Raw genomic sequence first — 25,139 nt, 5'->3', positions numbered from 1 at the left:
AGGTTGATTCCATGTCTTGGCTATTGTAAATAATGCTTCAGTGAAGATGGGGGTGCAGGTATCTCTTTGAGATAGTGATTCCATCTCCTTCAGATATATACCAGCCAGTGGGATTGCTGGATCATACGGTAGTTCTACTTTAAATTTCTTGAGGAACCTCCATGGTTCTCCATAGTGGCTGCACCAGTTTACAATCCCACCAACAGTGCACCAAGGGTTCCCTTTTCTTCACATCCTCGCTAACACTTGTTATCTCTTGTCTTTTTGATAATAGCCATTCTGACAGGTGTGAGTTGATATCTCATTGTGGTTTTAATTTGCATTTCCCTGATGATTAGTGATGCTGAGCAGCTTTTCTTGTACCTGTTGACCATTTGTATGTCTTTGGAAAAATATCTATTCAGATTCTCTGCCCATTTTTTAAAACCAGATTGTTTTTTGAATATACATTCGGAAATATCTCTATATATGCCCTAAGAAAAGTTGGTTGTTACAGTGGTTATAACAGAAACATAGCTCACTTCTTCACAAATGATTCTAGACCACATGGGCTCATGTTTGTACCAGTAGAGTGTTACTAGGATTTGAATGCATTTTTACATTTAACTCCTTAAAGGTAAAAGATTTGGAACGGTTTTTCTTTCTGTTGGAAGGTGATGTGTCGGATGGTTTTTAGGAAGACTCTCTCTTGGTTGCCACCTCCTTTCCAGTGTTGCTTATGCAAACCTTGTTCCAGTTAGTTAACTTTTTTCCTCATCTATGGGCTTCTAAACAGTTGTTCAGGCAGTTCTGGATAATTAGTTTAGCCTGATAGTTCTTTGTAATTCTTCATAAATATTATTACTACAAATTTTCATTGTGGAACTAGTTGGGTCTTTTATACATGTTTGTAAGAATCATAGATTTCTTTCGAGAATACTGGAATCATGTTTATGTTATCGTTATTGTCTGAACGCTGGCAGTAATTTATGAGCTCACACACCTTTAAAACCTACAGTCTGTTTAATTGTTAAATAACATAGCATATGCAGCCAAGGCGCTTTGCTCTGGGACACCCCCATACAGAGCAGCGTGGTGGAGGGATGGTTATGAGGAGGTTAAGTGCAGCCATGTTTTAGTTGCTTTGGGAAATTGAATTAAACTTAGTGTGGATAATTTTCAAAGTTTTCTATCAATTCTAATTATTTTGGTGTCTTTAAAAAAAAAAAACTCATCTATTCAAAAATGTTTATCTTCCAGTTGTTTGGTTTTGGAAAAATAAAACCAAAAAATCTTTTTTTCTTAGAATAGAAAGAACGTGTGATATTTAAAATTCAAAACTGGTAAAATAAGTTGTAAATTTTAGATAGACAAAAAGTAGGACTTAGTACTCTTTATGTTTTATATTCAAACCTATATTTGGAAGCACAGTGCAGTTACATTAGCTTGTATTCCTGCTAATATCTCCTCTTCTTCCTTTTTAGGAAATAGTCTAGTAAGTTTAACCTTTCATTTATTTAGTCTTCATGGATTAATTGAGTACTTCCATTTAGATATGATGAAACTTCGTAGATTTTTAGGTAAGTGATTCTAACCCATTTAACAGTAATAAGATTTATACTGGTACTTGTTTAACTTTTCTCTCAATTATATCAGCTGTTGCTCTGAAACTAATCACCCCAAAGTTAGTGGCTTAAAAAAAGCACACGTTTATTTAGCCCTGAGTCTGCGGGGCTGTGGAGCGCTGCTTCTGGTCTGGCTGAGCTTGGTTGCGTCCCCGCCCTTGACACCCAGTGAGCTGCACAGCGGCTTCGTGGGCCTCAGCTGGGACACCGGGCCTGACCCGGCTCAGCTCTACATGATCTCCTGTTAAATTAAAAGGAGGCAGAGGAGTTTGGCACCATCATAGAGCCACTTTAAAAACAAAAAAGGAAAAAAAATTATTTTACAACAAGCCGAGCTTGTTCAAAGAGCGGTGGCCAGTTGGCAGGAGAGTACTGGCACATCCAGACCCCCGAGCCCAGCCTGGACACTGGCCTGCCTTGCTGTCCGCCGCATGCCGGTGGCCAGAGCCCGTCAGATGGAGGGGGGGGGGCACATCTCTGGGTGGGGGAGCTGCGAACGCCCAGTGCCGCTGGGGGCTGGAGGTGTGTGGTGAGGAGCTGGGTCAGCTTTGCTGTCAGTCTCCCACGTCAGCCACGGCTTTCTCACAAAGGTGACAGTTTCTGTCCTTTCCTAAAGTTTTGAAGGCTAAAACCTTAAAAGATCCAGGTACATTGCACTGGGGTCTCCTCTTTTTCTGATCCCAGAAATCTCGACAGTAAACTTCAAAGATTATTTTGAATATGTTTGAATGTGCAGAGTGATATTTAAGAGCACTCTGCTAGGAAAAAAATTGGAGTCTTCACCAAATAAAGAAAAATGTTAGAAGAAAATTAGCATGAGGATTCTTATTTTTGTAACGAAGGTGATAATATTTTCTTTCCTCTTAATTAGCAAACTAAGATAAATGTATTACCTAAGACGTTGAGAAACTTCTAATGCTTATTTATTTACAAATTGTATGCCTGCAATACTGTACTAACATCTGTTATAAAACACATAAATAGATATTAACACGAGTATTTAGAAAACTATTTTAAAGGATGGGATCAAAGTAAATACAGAATTCTAATGCTCTTCGCCTCTCACGAGCGAGTCCTAGTTCACCACCTTGGGGTTGGCTCCCCGTACCTGGAGATCACTGGATTGAGTGTTAGGCTGTGGGGGCCACAGTGCAGGTTTGGTGGCAGTGGGGACAGCTCTACCCCCTCATCCTAGTCTATTTTTTCGTGGTAGCATAATGCAGACACTGAGCAGAGAAGGCAGGGTTAACAGATCATCCTTCCCTACCACTGAAAAACTAATTGCAGATCTGAAGCTCACCGCACTGATGGAGCATCCCAAGGACCGTGTTCACATTCCCCAACATCTGTATTATTTGAGCCTCATAAAGATTTTTGTTCTCTGATGAATTCCTAGTTCCTAGAACAGTATCTACTACAATGAGTATTTGTTGAATGAATTGTACAGTTTTTATTAAACGGAGAAACTCTTTTTAAATAAAAAAAAAAATAAGTCAGAGGAGTGTGGCACAATGATAGATTGACATTTTAAAAGAGAAAAAAAGGAAAAAATAATTTTATAATTTTGACATGAATACCTTCATGCCATTTAAAGAGTTTCAAACAAGAGTCAAAGTGGTGTCGATGCCTTGGGTATACATGTGAGTTATGGTAAGTGATTATCATCTCCCCGAATCGCAACAGTTAGCTGATAGCCACATGAGAAGGGTAAGTGGAGAATGCATAACTGTTGCAATTTTTGTATTTGTACGTGCCTCCCGTTCGCAGTTAAATTTGGGGTCTTTCTTTTTTCTTTGATGCAGTTATGATCCAAGAAGATTACCACAGTCAGAACCCTTACCACAATGCAGTCCATGCTGCAGATGTTACTCAGGCCATGCACTGTTACCTAAAAGAACCTAAGGTAAGCTGTTGGCATTTACAGTCAGTGAAAATCCTGAGAAAATGCCCTTGATTTAATTTCAAATACTTTTCCTTAAGTGAATGATTTAATCAGACTTAAAATCAGAAGCTTCCTTCACAAGAATGAGATGTAGCCGGATCAAGTTTCCAGGTGTGGCTGTATTTGTAAGTTGACAGCTAGAGAACTGGGGTGATTGTCGAGAGTGACACTGGAGAAGCCCAAGCGAGGGCCAGGCCGTACGGCCCGGCCGCACGTGTCAAGTCACCTGGCGTTTACGCTGAGCTCCACGAGGGCAGGGATGACACTCGTCAGGTCCCGTGATGAATAGGGAGCTACGGAACGGAAGCAGGAGACTTCACAAAGCTATCCTGGCTGTGGGGGGAGAATAACTCAGACAAGACCAGAAACATGCACGCTGCCTGTCAGGAGCTGTTTCGATAGCCTTGGGGCAGGAGAGAGGCAGACGGCTGGTGAGATCTCTTGGGAATCAGGACATGGAGGATGTGGTGTCTGGATGCATCTAGGGGAGTGAAATAGGGAGAGGAGTCGGTGGAGACTGTCCCCGGCCGCCGAGTAGCAGGTGGGAGTCGCTGTGAGGGAGAGAATGTAGAAAGGGACGGGGGGCTGGCAGAGATGATGAGCTCCATTGTGGGCACGTGCGGTTAAATGTATTCGAGCCATATCCGAATGCAGGTGTCTAGTAGAGAGTTGGATAGGAGTCTGAAGCATAGCAGAGAAATCAGAGTTGGGGACCATCAGCTGTAGATGTTAATGGAAGCCGTGTTTGCCCATGGACGTTTCCTGTTCCTGGAGGTTGTAAAGTTACATCTGCCACCCTTAGCCCTACTTCTGAACTCGCCTCCTCAGGGATCTTAGTTCCGGCCAGATGTTGGGAGGGAAGCAGGCTGACGGAGCCAGTTGGTGCTAGTTGATGCCAACTCTGAGAATACAGCCGTGTGCTTGCCAGTCTTCTGATTTTTCAAGAGATGTGGAGTATGTGAAAGTACCCCAATTTTTAAAGTATATTATGACTTTAAAAAAAAAATTAACTTTATTGTGGCATCATTTATATGCAGTAGTAAAATGCATACATTTTATGTGTGTAGTTTTGATAAATGAATACTCCCATGCACCCCAATTTTTTAACTAAAGTTTAAAACAAACTTTGGGCCAAGCCTCAAGTGTCTCTGTTTAACAGTCTTGTGGGAGAAGTTGGTAAGTAATCACCATACAGCCAGGGAAGTAGAATGATGGAGCTAATGGCCACACCCAGCCCGAAGGCAGGCACCCAGCAGACCCAGAGGGGCAGAGAGTGTGCAGGGTGAATGTGGGTACAGACACTGTCCTACCCGTGCAGCTCTGGCAGCACTGATTTTAAACACTTTTTGCCTATGTAGCTCTGATCATTCTTATTTTAAACACTTTTCATCATTAACATACTCAGTGAACTCTTCAGTCAAAGCTTCAGTTAAGGATACAGATAAAATCACTAAGATTTAAAATACAGCAATTCCCTTCTCCCTTATCATAGAGATAAGAAAATAGAAATAGAGTCACTCAGAGTTGACTTGTACCTCTTTTACTTCCTGGTCCTTTACAAGGCATCGCATTGTCGAGTGTTTTCATTCATTTGTTCTGTCCGTTTTCCTGGCGCTAGGAATCCAGTGGTAAACAAGACAGGAAAGGTCCCTGGCCTTCAAAAAGTTGCCCTCCCAGTGGGGGGCAGGGAGGGCAGTCTTTAAACAGATAAACAGAACTTTGACCTCTACTGTGGTAACTGCTGCTGTGAAGTCACGTAAATAGGGTAATGTGCTGGAGAGTGGCTGGGTGGCTGGCGAGAGCTCACAACTTCAGACAGACGATCGGGAACCATATAAACCGAGAGGGAGTGTTTGAGAAGGAGGCAGCCACGGAGAAGAATCCAGGTGCAGAGGGGACCGTAAAGAGAAAGCCTTATATACAGTGTTTAGTGGGAAATCTGCTTCCGTTTGTTTGTTTAAACACCAACTTTTATTTTATGGATTGGTGCTGTTATTGGTTTTTTTTATTGTTTTTTATTTTATTTATTTTTGGCTGCGTTGGGTCTTCGTTGCTGCGCACGGGCTTTCTCTAGTTGTGGCGAGCGGGGGCTACTCTTCCTTGCGGTGCACAGGCCTCTCATTAAAGTGGCTTCTCTTGTTGCGGAGCACGGGCTCTAGGCACGTGGGCTTTAGTAGTTGTGGCACGTGGGCTCAGTAGTTGTGGCACACGGGCTCTAGAGTGCAGGCTCAGTAGTTGTGGCGCGTGGGCTCTAAAGCGCAGGCTCAGTAGTTGTGGCGCACGGGCTTAGTTGCTCCGCGGCATGTGGGGTCTTCCCAGACCAGGGCTCGAACCTGTGTCCCCTGCACGGGGGAATCAGCATTGGCAGGCGGATTCTTAACCATTGCACCACCAGGGAAGTCCTGCTTTCAGTTTTTATATCTTATGATTTATATGTAAGAGCTAATTCCTGGCTCTTCTAAGTAAAAAAAAAAAAAGAAAGAAAAAGATATTTGAAAACCAAGAAATTATTGAAAGTTCCTTCTGTGTGTACTTGTATCAGCTCTAACTTTAGTATTTATTTCTTATGTCCTCAAAGCTGAACCTCAAAATATAGATTATAATTTTGTTCCAGTTGAGCCTAACGGCACCTAATAGCAACAGAAATAGGAATAACATTTGTCTTTTTCAAAAAAATCTAGTTTTAAAAATTGCATTAATGTCATTGACTTCCTTGTCTTTGTTAGGAAACTCATAAAGTTTTTTATCTGATGAAAGATTTTTGTAACAAGCAGAAATGTTGCATTTTTATTCAAAATTTTTTTTGCATGTGTGATTTGTTTTCAAACTTAGAACTTACTTTTCCTTCACAGAACTTTAACAACCCAACTGCTACTTCTCATGTTTCTATTTTTAATAGTTAACTCTTTAATCTGCCTGAGACTGTTTGATGTCATGTGTAAGTCATACATTAATTTTTAACAATTCTGGATTATTGCATTCTCCCAGGCTGGTACACGTCTGTTCTTCTGCCAAAGTTATCATAAAAATATAACACTTCTGAATATTGCTTAACAAATCACATGTTCTTAAGATATCCACAGCCATGCCTACATTTTTATGTCAGGAGGGGATGTAGCTTTATATGCAGGATGCTCCGTGGAGTGTGCCTTCTGTTCATCTTGATTAGTAAGCAGCACTCTTTTTATTTATTTATTTATTTTGGGCTGCATTGGGTCTTCGTTGCTGCATGCGGGCTTTCTCTAGTTGCGGCGAGCAGGGGCTACTCTTCCTTGCGGTGCGCGGGCTTCTCACTGCGGTGGCTTCTCTTGTTGCGGAGCATGGGCTCTAGGCGCGCAGGCTTCAGTAGTTGTGGCTCGTGGGCTCAGTAATTGTGGCTCACGGGCTCTAGAGCGCAGGCTCAGTAGTTGTGGCGCACGGGGCTTAGTTGCTCCGCGACATGTGGGATCTTCCCAGACCAGGGCTTGAACCCGTGTCCCCTGCATTGGCAGGTGGATTTGTAACCACTGTGCTACCAGGGAAGTCCAAGCAGCACTTTTAAAATCTTTTTTTTTTTTTTTATGCTTTTGCATATCCTAAAGAGGAAATAATTGTCTTCACCATCTTCTACCCATTCATTGCGTTTCTCTATATACCATTTACAGGTAATACAAAAATAAATAATTTACATTCTCTGCCCTCAAACAGCTTACACTATTTTAGTGGATTCAGGCCCTCCGACAGTGGTTTTTTTCAGACCAAGATGAACTTGGCGCAGGGGATGGAAAAAAAATCCATTCTGGCATAGAAAGAATATACTAGAATTTGAATCAAAAATTTTTTTATCTCGTATTTTAAAACTTTTCAGTTTTCATCCGTGTTTTATCATGTGCAATATGGGTTGGCTCCGTGTTGTAATCTGTAAGTAAGTATACCTATATTGGTGGCATATGCTCAGAACACTTTTCTACTGTTAGGGCACAGGACCCTGCACGTTTAGAGAGCACTGCCCTAGTGTAAAGCTAAACAGGCGCACGCTGCGCTCTGGCAGCGTTGGTGTGGCGGGATGTGAAATGTGCTGCAAGAATGCAGTCAGTCATTTGTGGGCCGGGGCTGGGCGAGGGCTGGGCCTTAAAGGGAGAGTAGAAGCTTGCCGGGAAGCAAGAGGTGGTTCATGAAAAGTAGGTGTGACACACTCCGGGTGAGCATTTTTTGTCGTTGAAAACTTCAGTCAGGTAAATAAGCTTATTTATTGTGGTTATTTTGTCAAGAATAGTAAATGACTGTGGAGAATAAAATTATAATGGCTAGTGTACCGGATGGCTTTTCCTGAGATGAATACACTGTGTATGCTGTTCTGAACTGTCCATCCATTGGGAGAGGATTTCATTACCAACCTGACATAAACTTCCGCTCCGTGATGACTCAGTAGCTTCCTTCAACATTTGGGACCTCAGTAGTAACCTTGCATTTGGGTTCTTGATTGAAACCCAGTAACCAATTTATTGATAAACACACACCCTCAGTCATAGGTTTGCAGTATTGTACACTTAAGCATCTGTTAGAAGGGTAGATCTCACCTTAAGTGTTCTCACCATGATAAAAATTTTTTTAAAACCTCATAGGCCTTCTCTGACAACAGTAACAGAAATACTCAAATCTCTGTTTGTTGTTTGAAAACTTTTATTTCTCAAAATGGTGGTTTATACTTTAGCTGTCATCTTAATTATGCTAGTTTCAAATGAAGGATGAGGTGCATCCTTGAATTCCACGTGGGCAGGGACACCATTATACCACGCCTGCCGCCAGGGTCGGGAGGAGGCCAGCCCCTGGCAGGCACGCCGTGGCCTGGATGAGCAGTCTGAGACACGTGGCGGGAGGAGACCATCGACACTCATTCGGGGCTGATTTAGAACAGCTACTGTAATGGCGCAGAGCGTGTTTGCAATATGTCTGTAATCAGTTACTCCTTGCCGCACTCCAGCTTGCCAATTCTGTAACTCCTTGGGACGTCTTGCTGAGCTTAATTGCAGCTGCAACTCATGATCTGGATCATCCAGGTGTTAATCAACCTTTCCTTATTAAAACTAACCATTACTTGGCAACTTTATACAAGGTTAGTGCAATTTTATCCTCAAAATTTAATATTCTTGCATTCTAGAAAATGTGTCATGTTTTAAAGAAGTGAAAGGAGTAAATAAATTCTCAATGAATGTTTGAATTTTAATCAGATTAATATTACTTACAAATAATTCTTTATGTTCAGAAAAAGACTTACCATTTACTCAGATATGCCCGGTTTTTTTTTTTGTAGAATACCTCAGTACTGGAAAATCACCACTGGAGATCTGCAGTGGGTTTATTGAGAGAATCCGGTTTATTCTCACATATGCCATTAGAAAGCAGGTAGGTTGGACTAAGACAAAATTAATTAGTTATGAACTGTGGAAATTAAGTTGCAAAAACAACCGTATAAAGTTTTTAAAATTATGTTGTTATATTCAGGTGTTCCACAATTTTTGGGTAAATTATCTTATTTTACAAGTTTACATCAAAATTTTAATAATTTAAACCTGTTCTGAAATACAGTCAGTAGTAATTTTTTTTCAGTGAATTTTTATGAAGGATCACTCATAGATACTATAAAATCCACTCCAAATACACAATGGCTTAGTCATGGTTTACTGCTTATTTATGTAAATGGTATTACCTATTTCCATTTTATGCTCTTTTGAATTAAACCGTAAGTTCTAGCTGTAAAGGTAAATTGGATAGAAAGTAAACAATCTGTATAAGAAATAGATCATTAAAACCTGTTCCAGGAAGTTTTCAAAACTGATAAGACGTGAAAAGCATGCTTTGTATCCTCAATAACATAGTCCTAGAGTCACTGCTAGAGTTATAGGATAAAATAATGAATTGAAAGAACAGAAAATACTACATTTTTTTTTAGAAAATATCATTTGATGTTGAGCAGGCCATTTGAAAGGCTAATAAAAAGCATTCATGTAAATGAGCCCAATATGATAATGATGGTGGTGGTCAACAAAATCTCATGTCATTGGTCCACAAACTGAAGCTTTTAATGATGCCTCAGCAAGAGAAGCTGCACTTAGGAAAACCATGTCAGTGGATATAAACCACCTACTTCTAGAAAAAAGGTGTGAGACATAAAAATACATTTGGGTATCAAGATTTAAGTTACTGTCATTGTTCTTTCCTTTCTCCCTTTCACAATTTAAAACAACTTCATAAAAAAACAAAAATGTTTTTGGTAATGTCCGTGAGAAAAAAGCTGGACTTTACTTTTTATTTTTTTAAATCTGTATTCATGGATACCATTTGGAGTTATGACAGTACTTCTGGTAAGTAAAATTGTTTCTTGTCATAGTACAAATATAAAAACTGCTTAAACCACGCGGTGTTTGTATATATAAGTTCTCTTTTTCTTGACTAAGGCAGATTAAATTGTTTGCTTCATTATTCCCTTTTTATCATGTTTTGCATTTGATGATTAACCCTGTTGAATTCTCATATTTTAGTACAAATAAAAACTGAAAATAAGGAATACTGCGTAATAGCATTCTTTTATGTTTGCTTAGGGTTTGTTTTATTTACTGTTCAATATTGTGAGCCTTTTATTTTTTAATTTTATATTTTTCTGAAACAAAGAATATGACTTTATTCGGAAAGTTGGCAGACCAAGAAGATGGCGGACTAGGGTCCCCAAAAAAACCATCTTAGAGCCTTTTACTCTATTGACCGCTCTTTACTGATGATTATACAAAGATAATGTTTGTGATGGCCCATTGAAACAAGGAATTTTTAAACATTTCTCTTATTTGACTTGAAACAGTTTTTTTTTTTAATATCTTTATTGGAGTATAATTGCTTTACAATGGTGTGTTAGTTTCTGCTTTATAACAAAGTGAATCAGCTATACATATACATATATCCCCATATCCCCTCCCTCTTGAGCCTCCCTCCCACCCTCCCTATCCCACCCCTCTAGGTGCACACAGCGCACCGAGCTGATCTCCCTGTGCTATGCAGCTGCTTCCCACTAGCCATCTCTTTTACATTTGGTAGTGTATATATGTCAGTGCTACGCTCTCACTTTGTCCCAGCTTCCCTTTCCCCAGCTGTGTCCTGAAGTCCGTTCTCTACGTCTGCGTCTTTATTCCTGCCCTGCCACTAGGTTCATCAGTACAGTTTTTTTAGATTCCATATGCATGCATTAGCATACGGTATTTGTTTTTGAGGCGGTTTTTTAAATGATATAATGTATTTGTTATTTGTAGTAACATGTTACCTTTTCCCTTCCAGAAAATTTGGATAATTAATTCTTGAATTTGGCCCTGAAAACATAGTTGAGTCTAAACTTTATTAAATTGGTGGAACTTCATCAGGTTTTAGTCAGACATCTTCAAATGTCTGCAGAAGTCAGTGTGGTTGAATGGGCTGTTCTTCCCCCATCTGACCCTCCTTCTGCCTCTCAGATCTCAGGCACCAAAAAAGAGTCCAAAGTTGTTCACTGCATCCCGGCGAAGAATTTTCTCAAGCAGCATGCCAATCTTACATAGACTTTCTTAGGCATATAATTCCACCTTTAGGCATTCTTTTTGGAGTGTTTGCATATTGGTATTTTCCTACAAACTCTCTTGGTTTTAGTTTTGATTATTTTAGTAGGTTTTTTAAATGCATTCTTTAAATCCATCTTTTTGGTAGGTTAAAAGTTGAATGGCAGTTAGAATATCTTAGGGCCCTGTAAAGCTTTCTGAGTATTAAGACTTAAGGAAAAAGGGCTTCCCTGGTGGCGCAGTGGTTGAGAATCCGCCTGAAAATGCAGGGGACACGGGTTCGAGCCCTGGTCTGGGAAGATCCCACATGCCACGGAGCAACTAGGCCTGTGAGCTACAACTACTGAGCCTGCGCGTCTGGAGCCTGTGCTCCGCAACGAGAGGCCACGATAGTGAGAGGCCCGCGCACCGCGATGAAGAGTGGCCCCCGCTTGCCGCAACTAGAGAAAGCCCTCGCACAGAAACGAAGACCCAACACAGCCAAAAATAAAATATATATATATATAAAAAAATTAATTAATTAAAATAAGATTTAAAAAAAAAAAAGACTTAAGGAAAAAATAATCAAGAAGTGGCTATTCAGTTGAAAGACTTGTGTTTCTCTAATTCCAGACAACAGATGGAGGCTCAGATAGGCGCTCTGATACTGGCCACGGACATCAGCCGGCAGAACGAGTACCTGTCCTTGTTTAGGGCCCATCTGGACAAAGGCGACTTACGTCTGGAAGACGCCAGGCATAGGCATTTGGTTTTACAGGTAAAATGAGCTTGGAAAGATTCTATTTCTAGAGCAAATCATATGACTATTAGAATAAAAATGAAATATTCTCGTGTAGTCTTCTGAGTGGTTAAATCTTGAGGGAAAGCATTTCATTTTATTTTAATAAGTTCTCATATCTAAAAAATGAGAGAGAAGTGGCTGATTTCTTTGTAGCTTTCTGGTTAGTGCAGTCCTATGCTTGCCTCTCCAGAATTATCAAGCGTGTATAACTTGGTTAGTAGGCTTTCAGTGTTTCTGCAAAAATGATTGTTACAACCAATAGTATCGTAAAATCAGTATAAAGGATAATGAATTTCCTGTTGCAACATTTTCTTTTTCTTTTCTAAGGTGTTCTTTTCCCCACTATTAGCGTATATTAAGCTTAGTAAAATTGAAATTTTACTTTTTTCCTTAAGACAATTTTAATATTTTCCTTGCTAGATGGCTTTGAAATGTGCTGATATTTGTAACCCCTGTCGGACCTGGGAATTAAGCAAGCAGTGGAGTGAAAAAGTAACAGAGGAGTTCTTCCATCAAGGCAAGTTACAGTATTGAGTGATAATCTATTCAGTTCATTTTTTAGCATCATATGAATAAAATAACTCAGACAATTGCAGAGTCTAGCAGTAGGTGCCTGATAGTTTTAGTGACAATTCGCAGTAGATGTACATATAACCAATAATGCACAAATTGAGCATCTGTTTTGAAAATTAGCAGTTCTCTTTTGAAATGATCTGATGTGTGTGTAGGCATTTATGAATTAGACGTGGAGCGGGCTGGAAGTTTTTCTGTACAGAAAGATTTTCCTGCCCTTGCTCCATCCTGGTCTTGTGTGGAGGTCATGGCCACATGACCCTGTAAGACATGTTTTGTGATTTAAAGCCAGGAACCAAGGATCTTCGTTCCATGCACCTTCCTTTCAGAAATCTGAGTTTTAAATTAAAATGCTGACAGAATTACAGTCTTGGGATAACACCTAGTAAAAGTTTTCCACCCTCTCCATTTAAAATAGGATGTCGGCTTGGCAGCCTTTTCTATGTATGAATAACTTAAAGTTTAAAAAAAGAACTAATTTAGAAGGCATCGTCTCATGAGGATTAAGTGTGTTACATTATTCCTAAGGAATTTACAGGTGAGGTGAAGACTTCCGTTATATATTTAACCAGTAGGTATATTCCACATTAAGAATTCTGTTTTCTTTTTTAATTTCTAGGAGACGTAGAAAAAAAGTACCATCTGGCTGTGAGTCCACTTTGCGACCGTCAGACCGAATCTATTGCCAACATCCAGATTGGTAACTATGCACACTTAGATGTAACTGGTTTTTAAAATGCCACTGATTTTAAGTTTGTCAAGAAGAGAGAGGTACATCTGAAATATCAGTATTAAAATTATGCCTATTTCTAATTTTTAAATAATTTAAGAAATTTTATTCTTGTTTTTCCTTTTTTTGGCTCTTATAATTTACTCTCATTTGATTTTAGTTCCTAAAAAGCAGAGCAGGTAGCAATAACTTTCTGTTCTAAAATGGAAAGAAAGCATCATTTTCCCATGTGGGAGCCTCATTGGCGTCATTCTGGGACCGCTGGGCCTGACGGTCAGGGGAAGACCAGCTTCCACGACTGCCAGCTTTTCTCTCACCGCTGCCTGCTGGTTGAAGCTAACTCTTCAGCACCTCACACAGGCCCCTTGTAACCTGGCCTCGAATTGTCTCTTCCGTCTTCTCCCCAACACCTTCCCCCCTCGTTTCTCTACAGCAACTTGGGACTCCCCGGGGCTCCCCAAATCCCTGGTGCTCCTTCACTCTGTGCCTCGCCAGGCCCCCCATCTACCTAATAGGCTCCTTTTTCTTGAGGATCCACCTCAGATGTCACCCCCAGAAGCCACCTTTCACTCTCTCCGGGCAGTCGTCCCCCCTCTGGAGGCGCTAGATGCCCGTCGTCATAGCTGCCAGGTGCTGACCTGGCCTTTGGAGGGGTGTTGCCAGGGGCGCGGTCACGTGAGAACTGCTTGTTGAGTGGATTGTGGCTGTAAGAGGCAGCACCGCGAAGGGGCTGTGATTCAAGACTGTGCAGCTTGTTGTAGACGAGCCGAGGGAAGATGGGCCAGGTTTGGGGTGTGCTGGGTGGATTGCCAGGTGGGGGTCACTCAGAAGGATATGGAGGGATGGGCGTAATTTTGGTGGCTGATACTGAGCAGGACCTCTCAGGACGCGGTTGACAATAGTGAAGTGTGTCCAGAAACTTCAGACAGAGAAAGTTTCTAGAAATTCAGAAGATAGCACAATACTGTGGCATAATACCCGGAAAAGAGGACTGTGCTGGAGGGTCAGAAATTCAGAAACAGAATTCTAACATTGTACAGCAGTTGCAGAGGATCCTCCGGGGGAGGCAGTGGGTAGCAATGATCTGGCTGCAGAGGGGGCAGTAGAGATGCAGGAGAGCGAGGCCCAGGCCTGCGGGGACAGCGCGGGGACGCCGGGTCCCCCGGGAGCTCGGACTGGTCAGGAGCGCTGGGGAGGGAGGCGGGAGGGGAGGGGGTGACAGGACAAGAAACCGATCTGCTCTGCCCTGATCCTCAAGGGGAATAACCTTCGAATGCGGACGAGCGGATGAAATGTGGGCAGAGGGGACTGAGTTGAAGAGGAGGGGGTGGCTTGTGCACACGCTCCAGCTTACTTCTTGCCTCAGTAAGTTACTCCCTTGATTCACGAGAGACGTTGCAAATGAGGTTTAAAAAACTGCAATTTTTAAAAGGGACAAGAAGCTAGATCCCTTAAACCGTTCTTGTCGTTTCTGACCTTGTCAGCGTTGGGCAGTTGTGGACCCGGTCTCCCGGGGGCAGGGATAAGGTAGAAGGCGGTGACGGTTGACGTGGGCCGACCCCTCACGGCACCCGAGGACACAGGCGCTGCTGGTGTTCTTTTCCACATAGTTTGCCCAGTTTGTACAGATAACAGGTGCTGGTCTTTCTGACATCAAATCCTAGGTAAAATGGGGCTTGCAGAGACCCTCTTCCTAGGGTAAGTCGGGACGATCAGAATGAACTCCGTGCTAAGCAGCAGTTACTCGGAGCCAGCATATGGTCAGTAGGTAGAAGTCATGTTTAATTAATACGGTTTTCTTCTTTGGTAGGAACACTAGGTCCTGTCACGTACCGGGTAAGGGTGAGGCATTGGACACAGCGTCCTGCGGTATCTGAGGAGAAGAGATAGAGGCGCGTGGGCTGGGACAGTTAAGGGGGTTCACAGGTGGATGAGCTCACGAGTAGCGTCCCGCCACGTGGCTGTGTCCGTGGCCCCGGCCTCTGCATTGTTATCAGGTACTTAAGACCTAAAAGAATCCTGGGTACCATAGAGCCAGAAGTGCGAGCTGATGTGTTGGATGCGAGAAGCAGGATGCAGCTCTCAACCAGTTGGAACAGCAGGAGAATCAAAGAAGATGGATCGCGTGAAACCTGTGGTAATAAGGTTCTGCATTTGGGTGCAACACTCCGGCTGCTAACGACTTGACTGTGGCACCTGGAAAAGACAGGGCTCTGGCAGCTGGCTCAGCCTGACCCGGGGGTGAAGGGGTGGCTTGGCTGCCAGAAGCCGCTCTGCTCTTTGACTGCAGTGATGCCGTTTTCCCGTGTCCTCTCTCTCCTCACTAGACGTAACTTGTGGAGAGCACATCTTGTCTGTCTGTCTGTCCACTGCTTATCCGTGGCCACCCCAGAGCAGTGCCTGGCATCTAGAAGGTTCTCAGTTAACATGTGTGGAGGGGATGGAAGAGATGAAAGAAAGAAATGGAGGACTTCCCTGGTGGCGCAGTGGCTGAGAATCTGCCTGCCAGTGCAGGGGACACGGGTTCAAGCCCTGGTCCGGGAAGATCCCACATGCCGCGGAGCAACTAAGCCCGTGTGCCACAACTACTGAGCCTGTGCTCTAGAGCCCGCGAGCTACAGCTACTGAGCCCACGTGCCACAACTACTGAAGCCCATGCGCCTAGAGCCCGTGCTCCACAACAAGAGAAGCCACCGCAATGAGAAGCCCGCGCACCACAACAAAGAGTAGCCCCCGCTCACCGCAACTAGAGAAAGCCCACACGCAGCAACAAAGACCCAACGCAGCCAAAAAAAAATAAATTTTTTAAAAAAAGAAAGAAAGAAATGGAAGAAAGCCTTATTTCCAATATCGTAACTACTACTTCAGATACCATAATTTGTACACTTAAAAAAATTCAATCATCAGACCATATATGACTTTTCTAATTAAAAGTAGTGGGTGCTTTATTTCCAGTGAGATTTCTTTTGTTGGCTAAACGGAACCTGTGTTTTCTGTGGTCCATGTGGTCTTTTGCTGAAAAGAAACAGTTTTGGAGATGAAGAAAATTTTAAAACTGTTAAACAAGCAGTGATAGAATTTGAATGTACATTTTCCTGTCCTTGATCAAAAGTTTAGGAAGATAATGTTATTTGCTTCTCCTAATAGATGTGATCTGATTGTTAAGGCATTTTCTAGGAGGCTTCTTTCACCCTGTGTAAGACACTATGTAGTATTAAGTCAGCTGTAATGTGGGCTCGAGTGCTGTGTAACCCCGAGATGCAGACAGGCCCGAGACCACTCCTTCTCCTTTTCTGACTGTGAATTAAGGGAGATCGATTGTAGGAACTGTCTGTAAAGTAGGCCCCTGGTACACTTTTGATGTTCACTTTCCTAATTGTCTAAACTAATCTCCTCTGTTCGTTTTAGACTCACACTTTGTGGCATGCGTTTTGGCTTTATAAATCCTGAGGTTCGTAGCAGGCCCACTGTGCTCATGACCAGGTGTGACGATTACCAGCCCGGACGGTAGGGCAGCCGCGCCTCAGTCCGGCCTCGTCACCCGCAGCCCCGGGGGGACCCCCTTAGCCTTGGGCACACTGTGCCCTACTCCTCAGGGTTGAGGGCCGCTGCGGGTTTGCTGAAATAGAAGGATATGGTTGGTGCAGCTGAGAGGAGTCGTCAGAAGAGATGGGCTATGTTTGTCAGTTCACCTTTACTTCAGGTTTCAGTAAGTTACCTAAATAGATTCTTCAGAGAAGATATGTAAATCTACACACACATCTTTTGAAAAAGAAGAGGTAATATTGGAATAGGACCGAAGAGAGTAAACACTATCTCGACGTTGTAAAGTTTCAGAACATCCACTAATACCTTTTCTCTTACTGTCTCAGGTTTCATGACGTATCTCGTGGAGCCTCTGTTCACAGAATGGGCCCGGTTCTCCAACAGCAGGCTGTCGCAGACAATGCTCGGACACGTGGGGCTGAACAAAGCCAGCTGGAAGGGACTGCAGCGAGAACAGTCCAGCAGCGAGGACACTGGTGCTGCATTTGAGGAGCTGAATTCACAGTTATTACCTCAGGAGAACCGGTTATCCTAACCACCACCCCCCCACCCCCCCGCCGTCAGGGGGCAGACTGCCTCTGGAGGTCGTTAGAAATGTGAATGGGGTCTTGAGGTGAGAGAACTTTACTCTTGACTGCCAAGGGAAGTGAATGACGCCAGCATTATTTATTTCCAAGATTTCCTCTGTTGGATCATTTGAACCCACTTTTTAATTATAAGACTCGAACATACAGCAATATGCATTTGGCTTTCGTGTGAAACCTTGAATATGCAAAGCCCAGCGGGAGCGAACCAAAGGGAATAACAAAGTTTTGCAGGAAGTTGTGCGGTGGCCCTCGTGCTTCTCGAAGCATCCTGAAACTTGAACCGAAGCCTTCAGCAGAAATCTTTGGAATTTAACCCGTCTGATGCAACAGTGTGTATCTGTACCTTCCACTAAGTTCTCTCGGAGAAAATGGAAATGTGAAGTGCCCAGCCTCTGCGCCTCTGGCCAGACTCGATGTTTACAGACCAACTCTGAAATATTGGTTCTCAATCCGCCTTGGAGCATGATTGTGAAGGAACCACTAAGAATTTTAAAGATCAAACCTAAACTGCAGCTCTTTCCCCCGGTTTGCCTTTCTTCTTCTTTGGATGCCACCAAAGCCTCCCATTTGCTATCGTTTTATTTTGTGCACTGGAAACTGAGCATTTATCCTAGAGTGCCGCCGAGCTTTCACTCCAGTGCTGTTTGGCAATGCAATTTTTTTAACTCTTAGTTTTTAATTTGGGGTGGGAGGGGCAGAACCCCAGTGTCCTAGCTGTATTATGATTCCGCAGTGAAGACGTTGCATGTTGTTTTCACTAATGTACACTTGACCTGCACATGCAAGAAAAGGGTGGAATGTTTAAAACACCATAATCAGCTCAGGGTATTGCCAATCTGAAATAAAGTGGGATGGGCAAGTGTGTCCTTCAGAGCAAGGGTACTAAAGTCCCTCTCGCAGGGAGTGAGAGGCGTGTTGTGTGTGTGCGGATGTGTGTCTGGGGCACGCTCGTGCATGTGTGACTGTGCATGTGTTCTATTTATCCACGTGGGAGGGATTGGGAACGTCAGCTTTTATTTATTATTTTAGAATGTGACATAATGAGCAGCCACACGTGGGGAGGGGAAGGGAGGTCAGCTGTAACAGATCGCTCCAGATGCCTTAAACTATGCACAAAGCTAAGTGACCAAACTTCTTGTTTTGATTTGAAAAAAGTGCATTGTTTTCTTGTCCCTCCCCCTTTGATGAAACGTTACCCTTTGATGGGCCTTTTGATGTGAACAGATGTTTTCTAGGACAAAATCTAAGGACTAATTTTAAACTTACAACATTCCACTTTTGTAATTTGTTTTAAAATGTTTTATGTGTAGTAAGCACAACTGTAATCTAGTTTTAAGAGAAACCGGTGCTTTCTTTTAGTTCAATTGTATTTCCCTTGTTACTGTAAAGGACTGTTTATTAATTATGTTTACAAGTTTGTTGCAACAGTCATTTTCTTGGGAGAAAGCTTGAGTGTAAAGCCATTTGTAAAAGGCTTTGCCATACTCATTTTAATACGTGCCTGTTGCTGTTAACTTTTGATGAATAAAAACCTATCTTTTCACATTTTCATCTTTGATATTTACCTATAAGTCAGTCCGTTGGAAATCATAACGCTAAATTACTAGGGAAGCAAAGAATTTGCTTCTTGGCTCCGGCATTCGCTCGCCGCACGTTTGTTCAGGCAGAGCTGGGCGCAGGCAGAGTCCTGCGGGCCCGTGTGCTGCCTGCACCTCACGGGTGAGCTAGCGGAGGCCGGGATGTAGTGGACAGAGTCCTAACAGCCGGGAGAAGTCGGCTCTGAGCCCAGCCTCTTGACTCCACAGCCCTTTGTTCCCACGGCGGGAACCTCAGGCCTTCGTGCAGGTACTAACATACTACTCGTATTGGCCTTTTAAAAGTCAAGTAATAAGAAACGGCCACTTAATACTACTTTTGGTATCAGCGTAAGAAAGGTACCACTGGGCCTCTCCTGGATCCTCCCAAGTCCATTTTATTAGAAGGGATACCTGTAAACTTTGAACTCAAACATAGTCATTATTTGCATAGAAGAGTGATGTCTGATAGAAATACAGTGTGAGCCGAGTCAGTGATTGTCAATTTCCAAGGAGTCACATTTTAAAAAAAGGAAAAAGAAACAGCTGGAATTAATTTTATTAATTAATAAATAATTTTATTAATTATTTTATTAATCTATTTTATAATTATATTTATTCCAACATATCCAAAATATTTTATCATGTCAATATGTAGTCATTCTAAAAAACTATTGAGATGTTTTACATTCCTTTTTCTGTTACAAAGTCTTTGAAATCTGGCGTGTATTTTATGCTTACAGCACGTCTCAGTTCGGACCAGCCATGCTTCAGGTGCCCGGTCTCCACATGTGGCTCGTGGCCACCACACTGGACAGCTGGGTGCAGGAGTCTGATGGTGGTGGAGCCGAGGGCCATCTCGGGAAGGTCAGTTGGCCACTTATATGAGGAGTATCATCTTGGCAAATTTGACGCATCCAGTGTCTGATAAGGAAACTCGCAAGCTCACACACCTAGTATGTCAGCACATGGAAAGCAGAACTATATCTCATAGCAAACTCACATTAACCAATTTCACAGAAACTGATGGTTTTTTTAAGTGTTAATAGTTTAATTTACAGTGAGAAATATAACTATCAATCATTCTCTCCCTTTAGGCAAACGTTCTCGGGAAGCCAAACGACGATCAGCCGGTTGCTTGAGCGTGGATTCTGAGCAAGGGAAGCAAGTCGCCTCACGCGTCCTGCAGGGACGGACCTGCTGATACTCGTTTGTGGACCACGGTTCCCCTGAACGAGGCTACAGATTCTCTGCCAGGAGCTGCTTCTCCACGCCTGCCTGATTGGCACATCCAGCAGACATGTCAGACCTTCAGCCTTGCGTCAGCTGAGCCTGCCTGGGCTCCATCTGCCAGTGTATGATTGCTTTCTTCTTCTCTGACCTGTTACATGTTTCTCACTGTTTGATATTCAGAGGATTATCTTCTTACTGCCATTCTCAAGGGGGAGACACCTGAGTGTTGCTCCCGTCTCCTGCCTACACATAAAATAAACCCACTGCAAAGATATGTTTTGTTACATATATATCGTATTACCGTCTGTAGCCCTGCTTCTTCAACAGGACCTACATTCTTTGAACATCGGTTTTCTAGAAAAATTTGAGGCAACAGTACAGTAATTTAGAAGGTCACATGTTAAATAAGTAGTTAAATAGTACGGAAGAGAATGCAAAATTCACATAAATTTTTAAGATAAAACAGGAGACTTCAAAGAATTGTTGAGCGTTGCAGCAGCCCTTTGGGGCTCTGGGCCAGCCCTTAGTCATGGGGGCAGCTCCTCTGCTCTAGGCTAAAGGTCCTCGGAGAGAGAATTGTGGTAAGCCTTAGCTTAACAAAAACAATCTGGTTCCTGGTCAGTATGTGCACTCCGTGAGTGTGGTGGTTTATGATGATCCTCTTTACATAAAAGAAGTAAATATTTTATGTCCTTTGTCCAACCTGGGAAATATGTTTGTACCTTAGGTACAGGTTAGAGGTGCAAATAATTCTCTGAAGATTCCTATGACAGCCTCTCTTTCCAAAATTCTTTCTTGACTCTTAAAGCTTTCGATTTTCTTAAAACTTTAAAATTTTCACATTGGAGGTTTACGGTGTTTTCATGTGTACTTTTTAAAATGTATAAATATTTTGTTTAAATCTCCTCCCAATCAGTATCTCCTGCTTGGGACAATGACCGACAGCTAACCTGCATTCAGTAATGTTTTTAAATAAATGTGACATTAATCACCATACTAGCAGCACATATTTGAAACACATAGTTATCCAGATATGTGCAAGACTTAGCCTGAGCCATTCCTTGTTCGCTAAGGATTTGCAGACAGCCTGTGTCCTCTGGAAGGCCCCCAGTTGTCCATTGTCTCCAGGGGAAGTGACCGCTACTTGGGGTGGACTGCCAGGGGCGCACAGCCGTCTCCTCCACCTTCTTGTCTCTTGTGCTTAGCATAGGGCTAGCGTAAACTGTGCCGTCAGTAAATGCTGAACAGATTAACTTGGTATTGTGTTTCCTTTTTAGCTATCAGTCTATCATCATGAGCAATTATGTGGAAACTAGTCTGTCAATGCCGAAGTCACGTGGCCACAGTATCCGAGTTCCTGTTGTGTGCAGAACTGCACTGGATGTAATAAAGGTATTAAAACTAAATACCGAGACGGGGTCTCTGTTCTCAAAACGTTTGGGTGGCAAAATGATGTGTGGAAAGCATCTGTTATGTAATATGGGAGGTTTCTATATTGCACAAAGTGAGTGTAAAGTGTTGGGGTATTGTTGAGAATGAATGATTTTGTTGGGTTCATGATGAAAATGACACCATTTCCAGTAATTATTGAATCTTATTAACATCTGTGACTGGTAAAATCATTTAGCTTTCAAATTTGATTCTAAAATATGTGTCTTAGCTGTTCACTGTGATACTTTTAGTAAAATACTAATAACTTTCATCAATCACAGTAACATTTTTTTACTTTTACAGCTACGCTAAGTCGTCCTGAACCTATCCTGAAGTCTGGTAGAATGGTCGGGGAAAAAGAAACACCCCCATTTTTAATATTAGATTCTTTTTAGCTGTATTTTAAAACTGAAGCACAGTGACCTATTGGTTTACTGCAGCTTTCCACTGGTCCCATCAATAGTCTTGTTAAGAAAGTTCATCTTATATTACATTTATGTTTAAGCTATGCATTGTTTGAGAATTTTGAGCATAAATTTGAAGTCTTTCTTTACTGTTGAGCCGCATCCTATAAAGAATCGGGAGGCTGCATGGTATCCCAGGGTGCTTTATCTTTTGCAGAAAGTATCATAAAGGAGTGTTTAAAGCTCCTAGTTGAACATGTGCAGAAAACAGTTTCTGAATTTCCATCTAAGAATCCTCACAAGCTAGGGGTTAACTTTTCCACTGTAGGGGACAGAGTCTCCCTCAGATCACTGCAGGGTAACTGGAGCTTTATCTTGAGGATCCATGTTCACGCTAATGAGACAAACCCTATGAAGGCTGCCGAAGCAGAACCCGGGGTCGAAGCGCTCTGAGATGTAGCTGCTTGCTGCATCTGCTTCTTCCCACACGTCTGCTCCTCTTCCTGTCTCTTCTCTACCTTGGAGTGTCTGCTTGGAAAGGCAGTAAAGTTTTTAAAATGTTGTTTTTATGGCTAGATGATAGACTGTGTTTAGGTCTTTTGTCATGTATTAGCGAGTCACCTAATCTTTTGAGTGGCTTCCTAACCTGTAAAATGTCTGCCTCGTAAAGGTAAAATAATGTACCGACACACAGTTCAGTCTCAGTGTCCTTGTTCATGTCCTCATCATCTGTTTTGTATAAACTGCTCGTGGGCACACCTGTACCTCATGGCATGCTTATTTGGGCTCCAGGTACCAACTGTGCCCCTCTCTCAAGGTTTCCTATTCAGATTCCCAAGGGAGGATCTGGACCAGCTTGTCCGGGCTGCGTCCTGAGTCACAGGTGTCTCTGCATTAGCTGGTGCTCCCCTTGCAGAGGGCGGTCTGCGCCAGAGCTGCGTTAGAGAGATCATCGTGCAGAGGATCACGTGCTCTCCACCGTCACTGCTCACACCTGCGTTACACAACAATGTCCCACCACACCTGCTTCGCACCCTTTTTCATCCTCTGATAGCAAGCGTGACTGGCCAATGAAGAGGGACGGCTCCTAGGCCATGGGAACAGAAAGCTGTTCACAACTCTGGTAAAAATCCTGTTGTGAAGAGTGTCTTTGTCCCCAGATTACGGCTTTTCCAGCTGGGAAGACAGCGGTTAGGAGGGACTGGACTGCCCGGTAACAGCCACAGCAGTTTGGGGTGGAATGGGAGGCACTATTTAGCTTCCTGGTCAATGTCTAAATTACACTCGTGTTACTCTCTCAGCTTACAGAAGGAGCTCTCTGACCTTCAGAAGAGGCTGGAGAATCTTCCAGGGGACAGAAGTTTGAGAAGCTCCAGCTAGAGGAACATTAAGTTTTCCAGTCCCTACCAAGTGGACTAAGGACAACAGCTTTCAGGGAAACATCCAAGATTTCTGGATCCTTCCATGGGTATGCTATTTTTATTATCCTATCTGTTCTCAAGTGATCACACTAGTACGAATGAAGAACTAGCCTGCTTACAAGGTTTACAAGGAAAAACTAATAAGAATTTTAAGAAAAAGGCTCAGTGGGGTAGCTCAGAAGAATGCTGACTCTAGGATGAGAAGGGGGAAGAGGACTCGGGAATGGCTAAAGGCTCATGGGAAAGATTGTGACAGTTAACAGGCAGAACAGTGATACTGCTGTAAAACCAAGTGCCTCCTTCTGCCTGGCAATCCCAGAGCTGGTGCTACTGGGCTAACACCTGAAAGTTTAAACTTGTATCTGCCAGATCTAACCTACAGAGAGGAGTCACCAGAGGATGGTTTGTCTCCAGTAGTTGTTACCTCATGTTTTCTTCCTTCACCACTGAGGCACAGACTCATAGGAAATCTTAATACAGCAAGAGGACAGCGGAATTCCCTGGTGGTCCAGTGGTTAAGACTCTGTGCTTCCAATGCAAGGGCTGCGGTTTCGATCCCTGGTCGGGGAACTAAGATCCCACATGCCATGCAGTGTGGTCAAAAAATTTAAAAAAAGAAAAAATGAGGACAGGATTCTTCTGCAGAAGGGCCTATGACTGGGAAGACAACCAGAACTGAAGACTAAGACCTACTGCTCCACCCAGGCCCATGCACAGAATGACACCTTTTCCAGGTGCCAGGAACGTTGGAGAAATCCGTCTACTGGGAACTACAGTGACCTTGTGTAAAATAATGTAATAACTTATTTAGCATGCTGCCATTCACAGAACGTGTTCAAAATCATTATTTAATCCTAATTTTTTGAACTGAGCATTAGTCCCATTTTAAAAACAGAGGTGTGACTTGGCCAGGATCACATACATGGATCGTGTTTAACTCCGGTCCAGCAGCGCTCTCTGACTCACACTCATTATGTATACAGTTGACCCTTGAACAACACAGGTTTGAACTGCATGGCTCCACTTACATGTGGACTTGTTTCAATAAATAATATAGTACCTGTATTTTCACTTTACAGATCTTTAAATTACATACGGGGAGAAGTTTGTGTTTGACCAGAGATCACAGTACATGGAGTCAAAGAAACTAAGGTTTGAGTCCTGATCCTATCCAAACTGTTTCAGCTTCCTACCCACCCTTGGGTGAGTCATTTACCAATTCATTTGCTGTTGAGGCAGAGAGAGAGAGCAATGCGTGGATTTTTGACTGGGGATGAGAGGGAGTCAGTGCCCCTAACAAACACCCATGTTTTCTTTCTTTTTTTAAACTTTGATATGGACCAACTTTAAAGTCTTAATTAATTGCATTTGTTACAATATTGCTTCTGTTTTATGTTTTGGTTTTTGTCCAGGAGGCATGGGGATCTTAGCTCCCTGACCAGGGATGGAACCCACACCCCCTCCATTGGAAGGTGAAGTCTTAACCACTGGACTGCCAGGGAACTCCCGCCCCCCACGTTTTCAAGGGTCCACTCTATAAGAGTGAGTCCCTAGACTAGTCAAAAATCACAGGAGAGAAAACATTACACCAGTTATTTAACTTTTTGAGCCTCAGCTGTAAAATGTAGAGTTTAACTATTTTTAAGATCTTTCACTTCAGGTATTGTGTTGGGTGGGAGAGCCGGAAACTGAATGAGATGGGTGTAGGGGAAGATGAGAAAAGAGCTTGCACCAGTCCTAGAGGTGGATTATAG

The 25,139-nt window shown here is 42.7% G+C and overlaps 2 protein-coding genes and 1 long non-coding RNA gene across 3 annotated transcripts in view; 2 read left to right on the top strand and 1 right to left on the bottom strand.

The window, feature by feature from the left end:
• PDE7A (phosphodiesterase 7A) overlaps positions 1–18,760 on the top strand; it is a 110,733-nt gene extending 91,973 nt beyond the window's left edge. Inside the window, exons 6-13 of the mRNA XM_061171358.1 lie at positions 1,464–1,559; positions 3,407–3,507; positions 8,510–8,641; positions 8,840–8,931; positions 11,718–11,862; positions 12,307–12,403; positions 13,079–13,159; positions 17,062–18,760. Coding sequence (XP_061027341.1) covers positions 1,464–1,559; positions 3,407–3,507; positions 8,510–8,641; positions 8,840–8,931; positions 11,718–11,862; positions 12,307–12,403; positions 13,079–13,159; positions 17,062–17,270 — 953 coding nt within the window. The 3' untranslated portion in view covers positions 17,271–18,760. The remainder of the gene's footprint in view (positions 1–1,463; positions 1,560–3,406; positions 3,508–8,509; positions 8,642–8,839; positions 8,932–11,717; positions 11,863–12,306; positions 12,404–13,078; positions 13,160–17,061) is intronic.
• Positions 18,761–19,020: 260 nt separating this feature from the next.
• Positions 19,021–20,171, top strand: LOC133076992 (uncharacterized). The gene is made up of 3 exons (XR_009697657.1): positions 19,021–19,167; positions 19,640–19,763; positions 19,994–20,171. It is a non-coding gene; the product is annotated as an uncharacterized LOC133076992 (long non-coding RNA).
• The window catches only part of MTFR1 (mitochondrial fission regulator 1), a 71,697-nt gene continuing 66,006 nt past the window's right edge, over positions 19,449–25,139 (bottom strand). The window contains exon 9 of the transcript XR_009697656.1: positions 19,449–20,174. The gene's annotated coding sequence lies outside the window, so the exon portion shown is untranslated. The remainder of the gene's footprint in view (positions 20,175–25,139) is intronic.

This window comes from Eubalaena glacialis, chromosome 17 (assembly GCF_028564815.1).
Source record: "Eubalaena glacialis isolate mEubGla1 chromosome 17, mEubGla1.1.hap2.+ XY, whole genome shotgun sequence".
NCBI lineage: Eukaryota > Metazoa > Chordata > Mammalia > Artiodactyla > Balaenidae > Eubalaena > Eubalaena glacialis.
The sequence above is the reverse complement of the archived record's forward strand: the minus strand, read 5'-3'. Positions and strand labels throughout refer to the sequence as shown.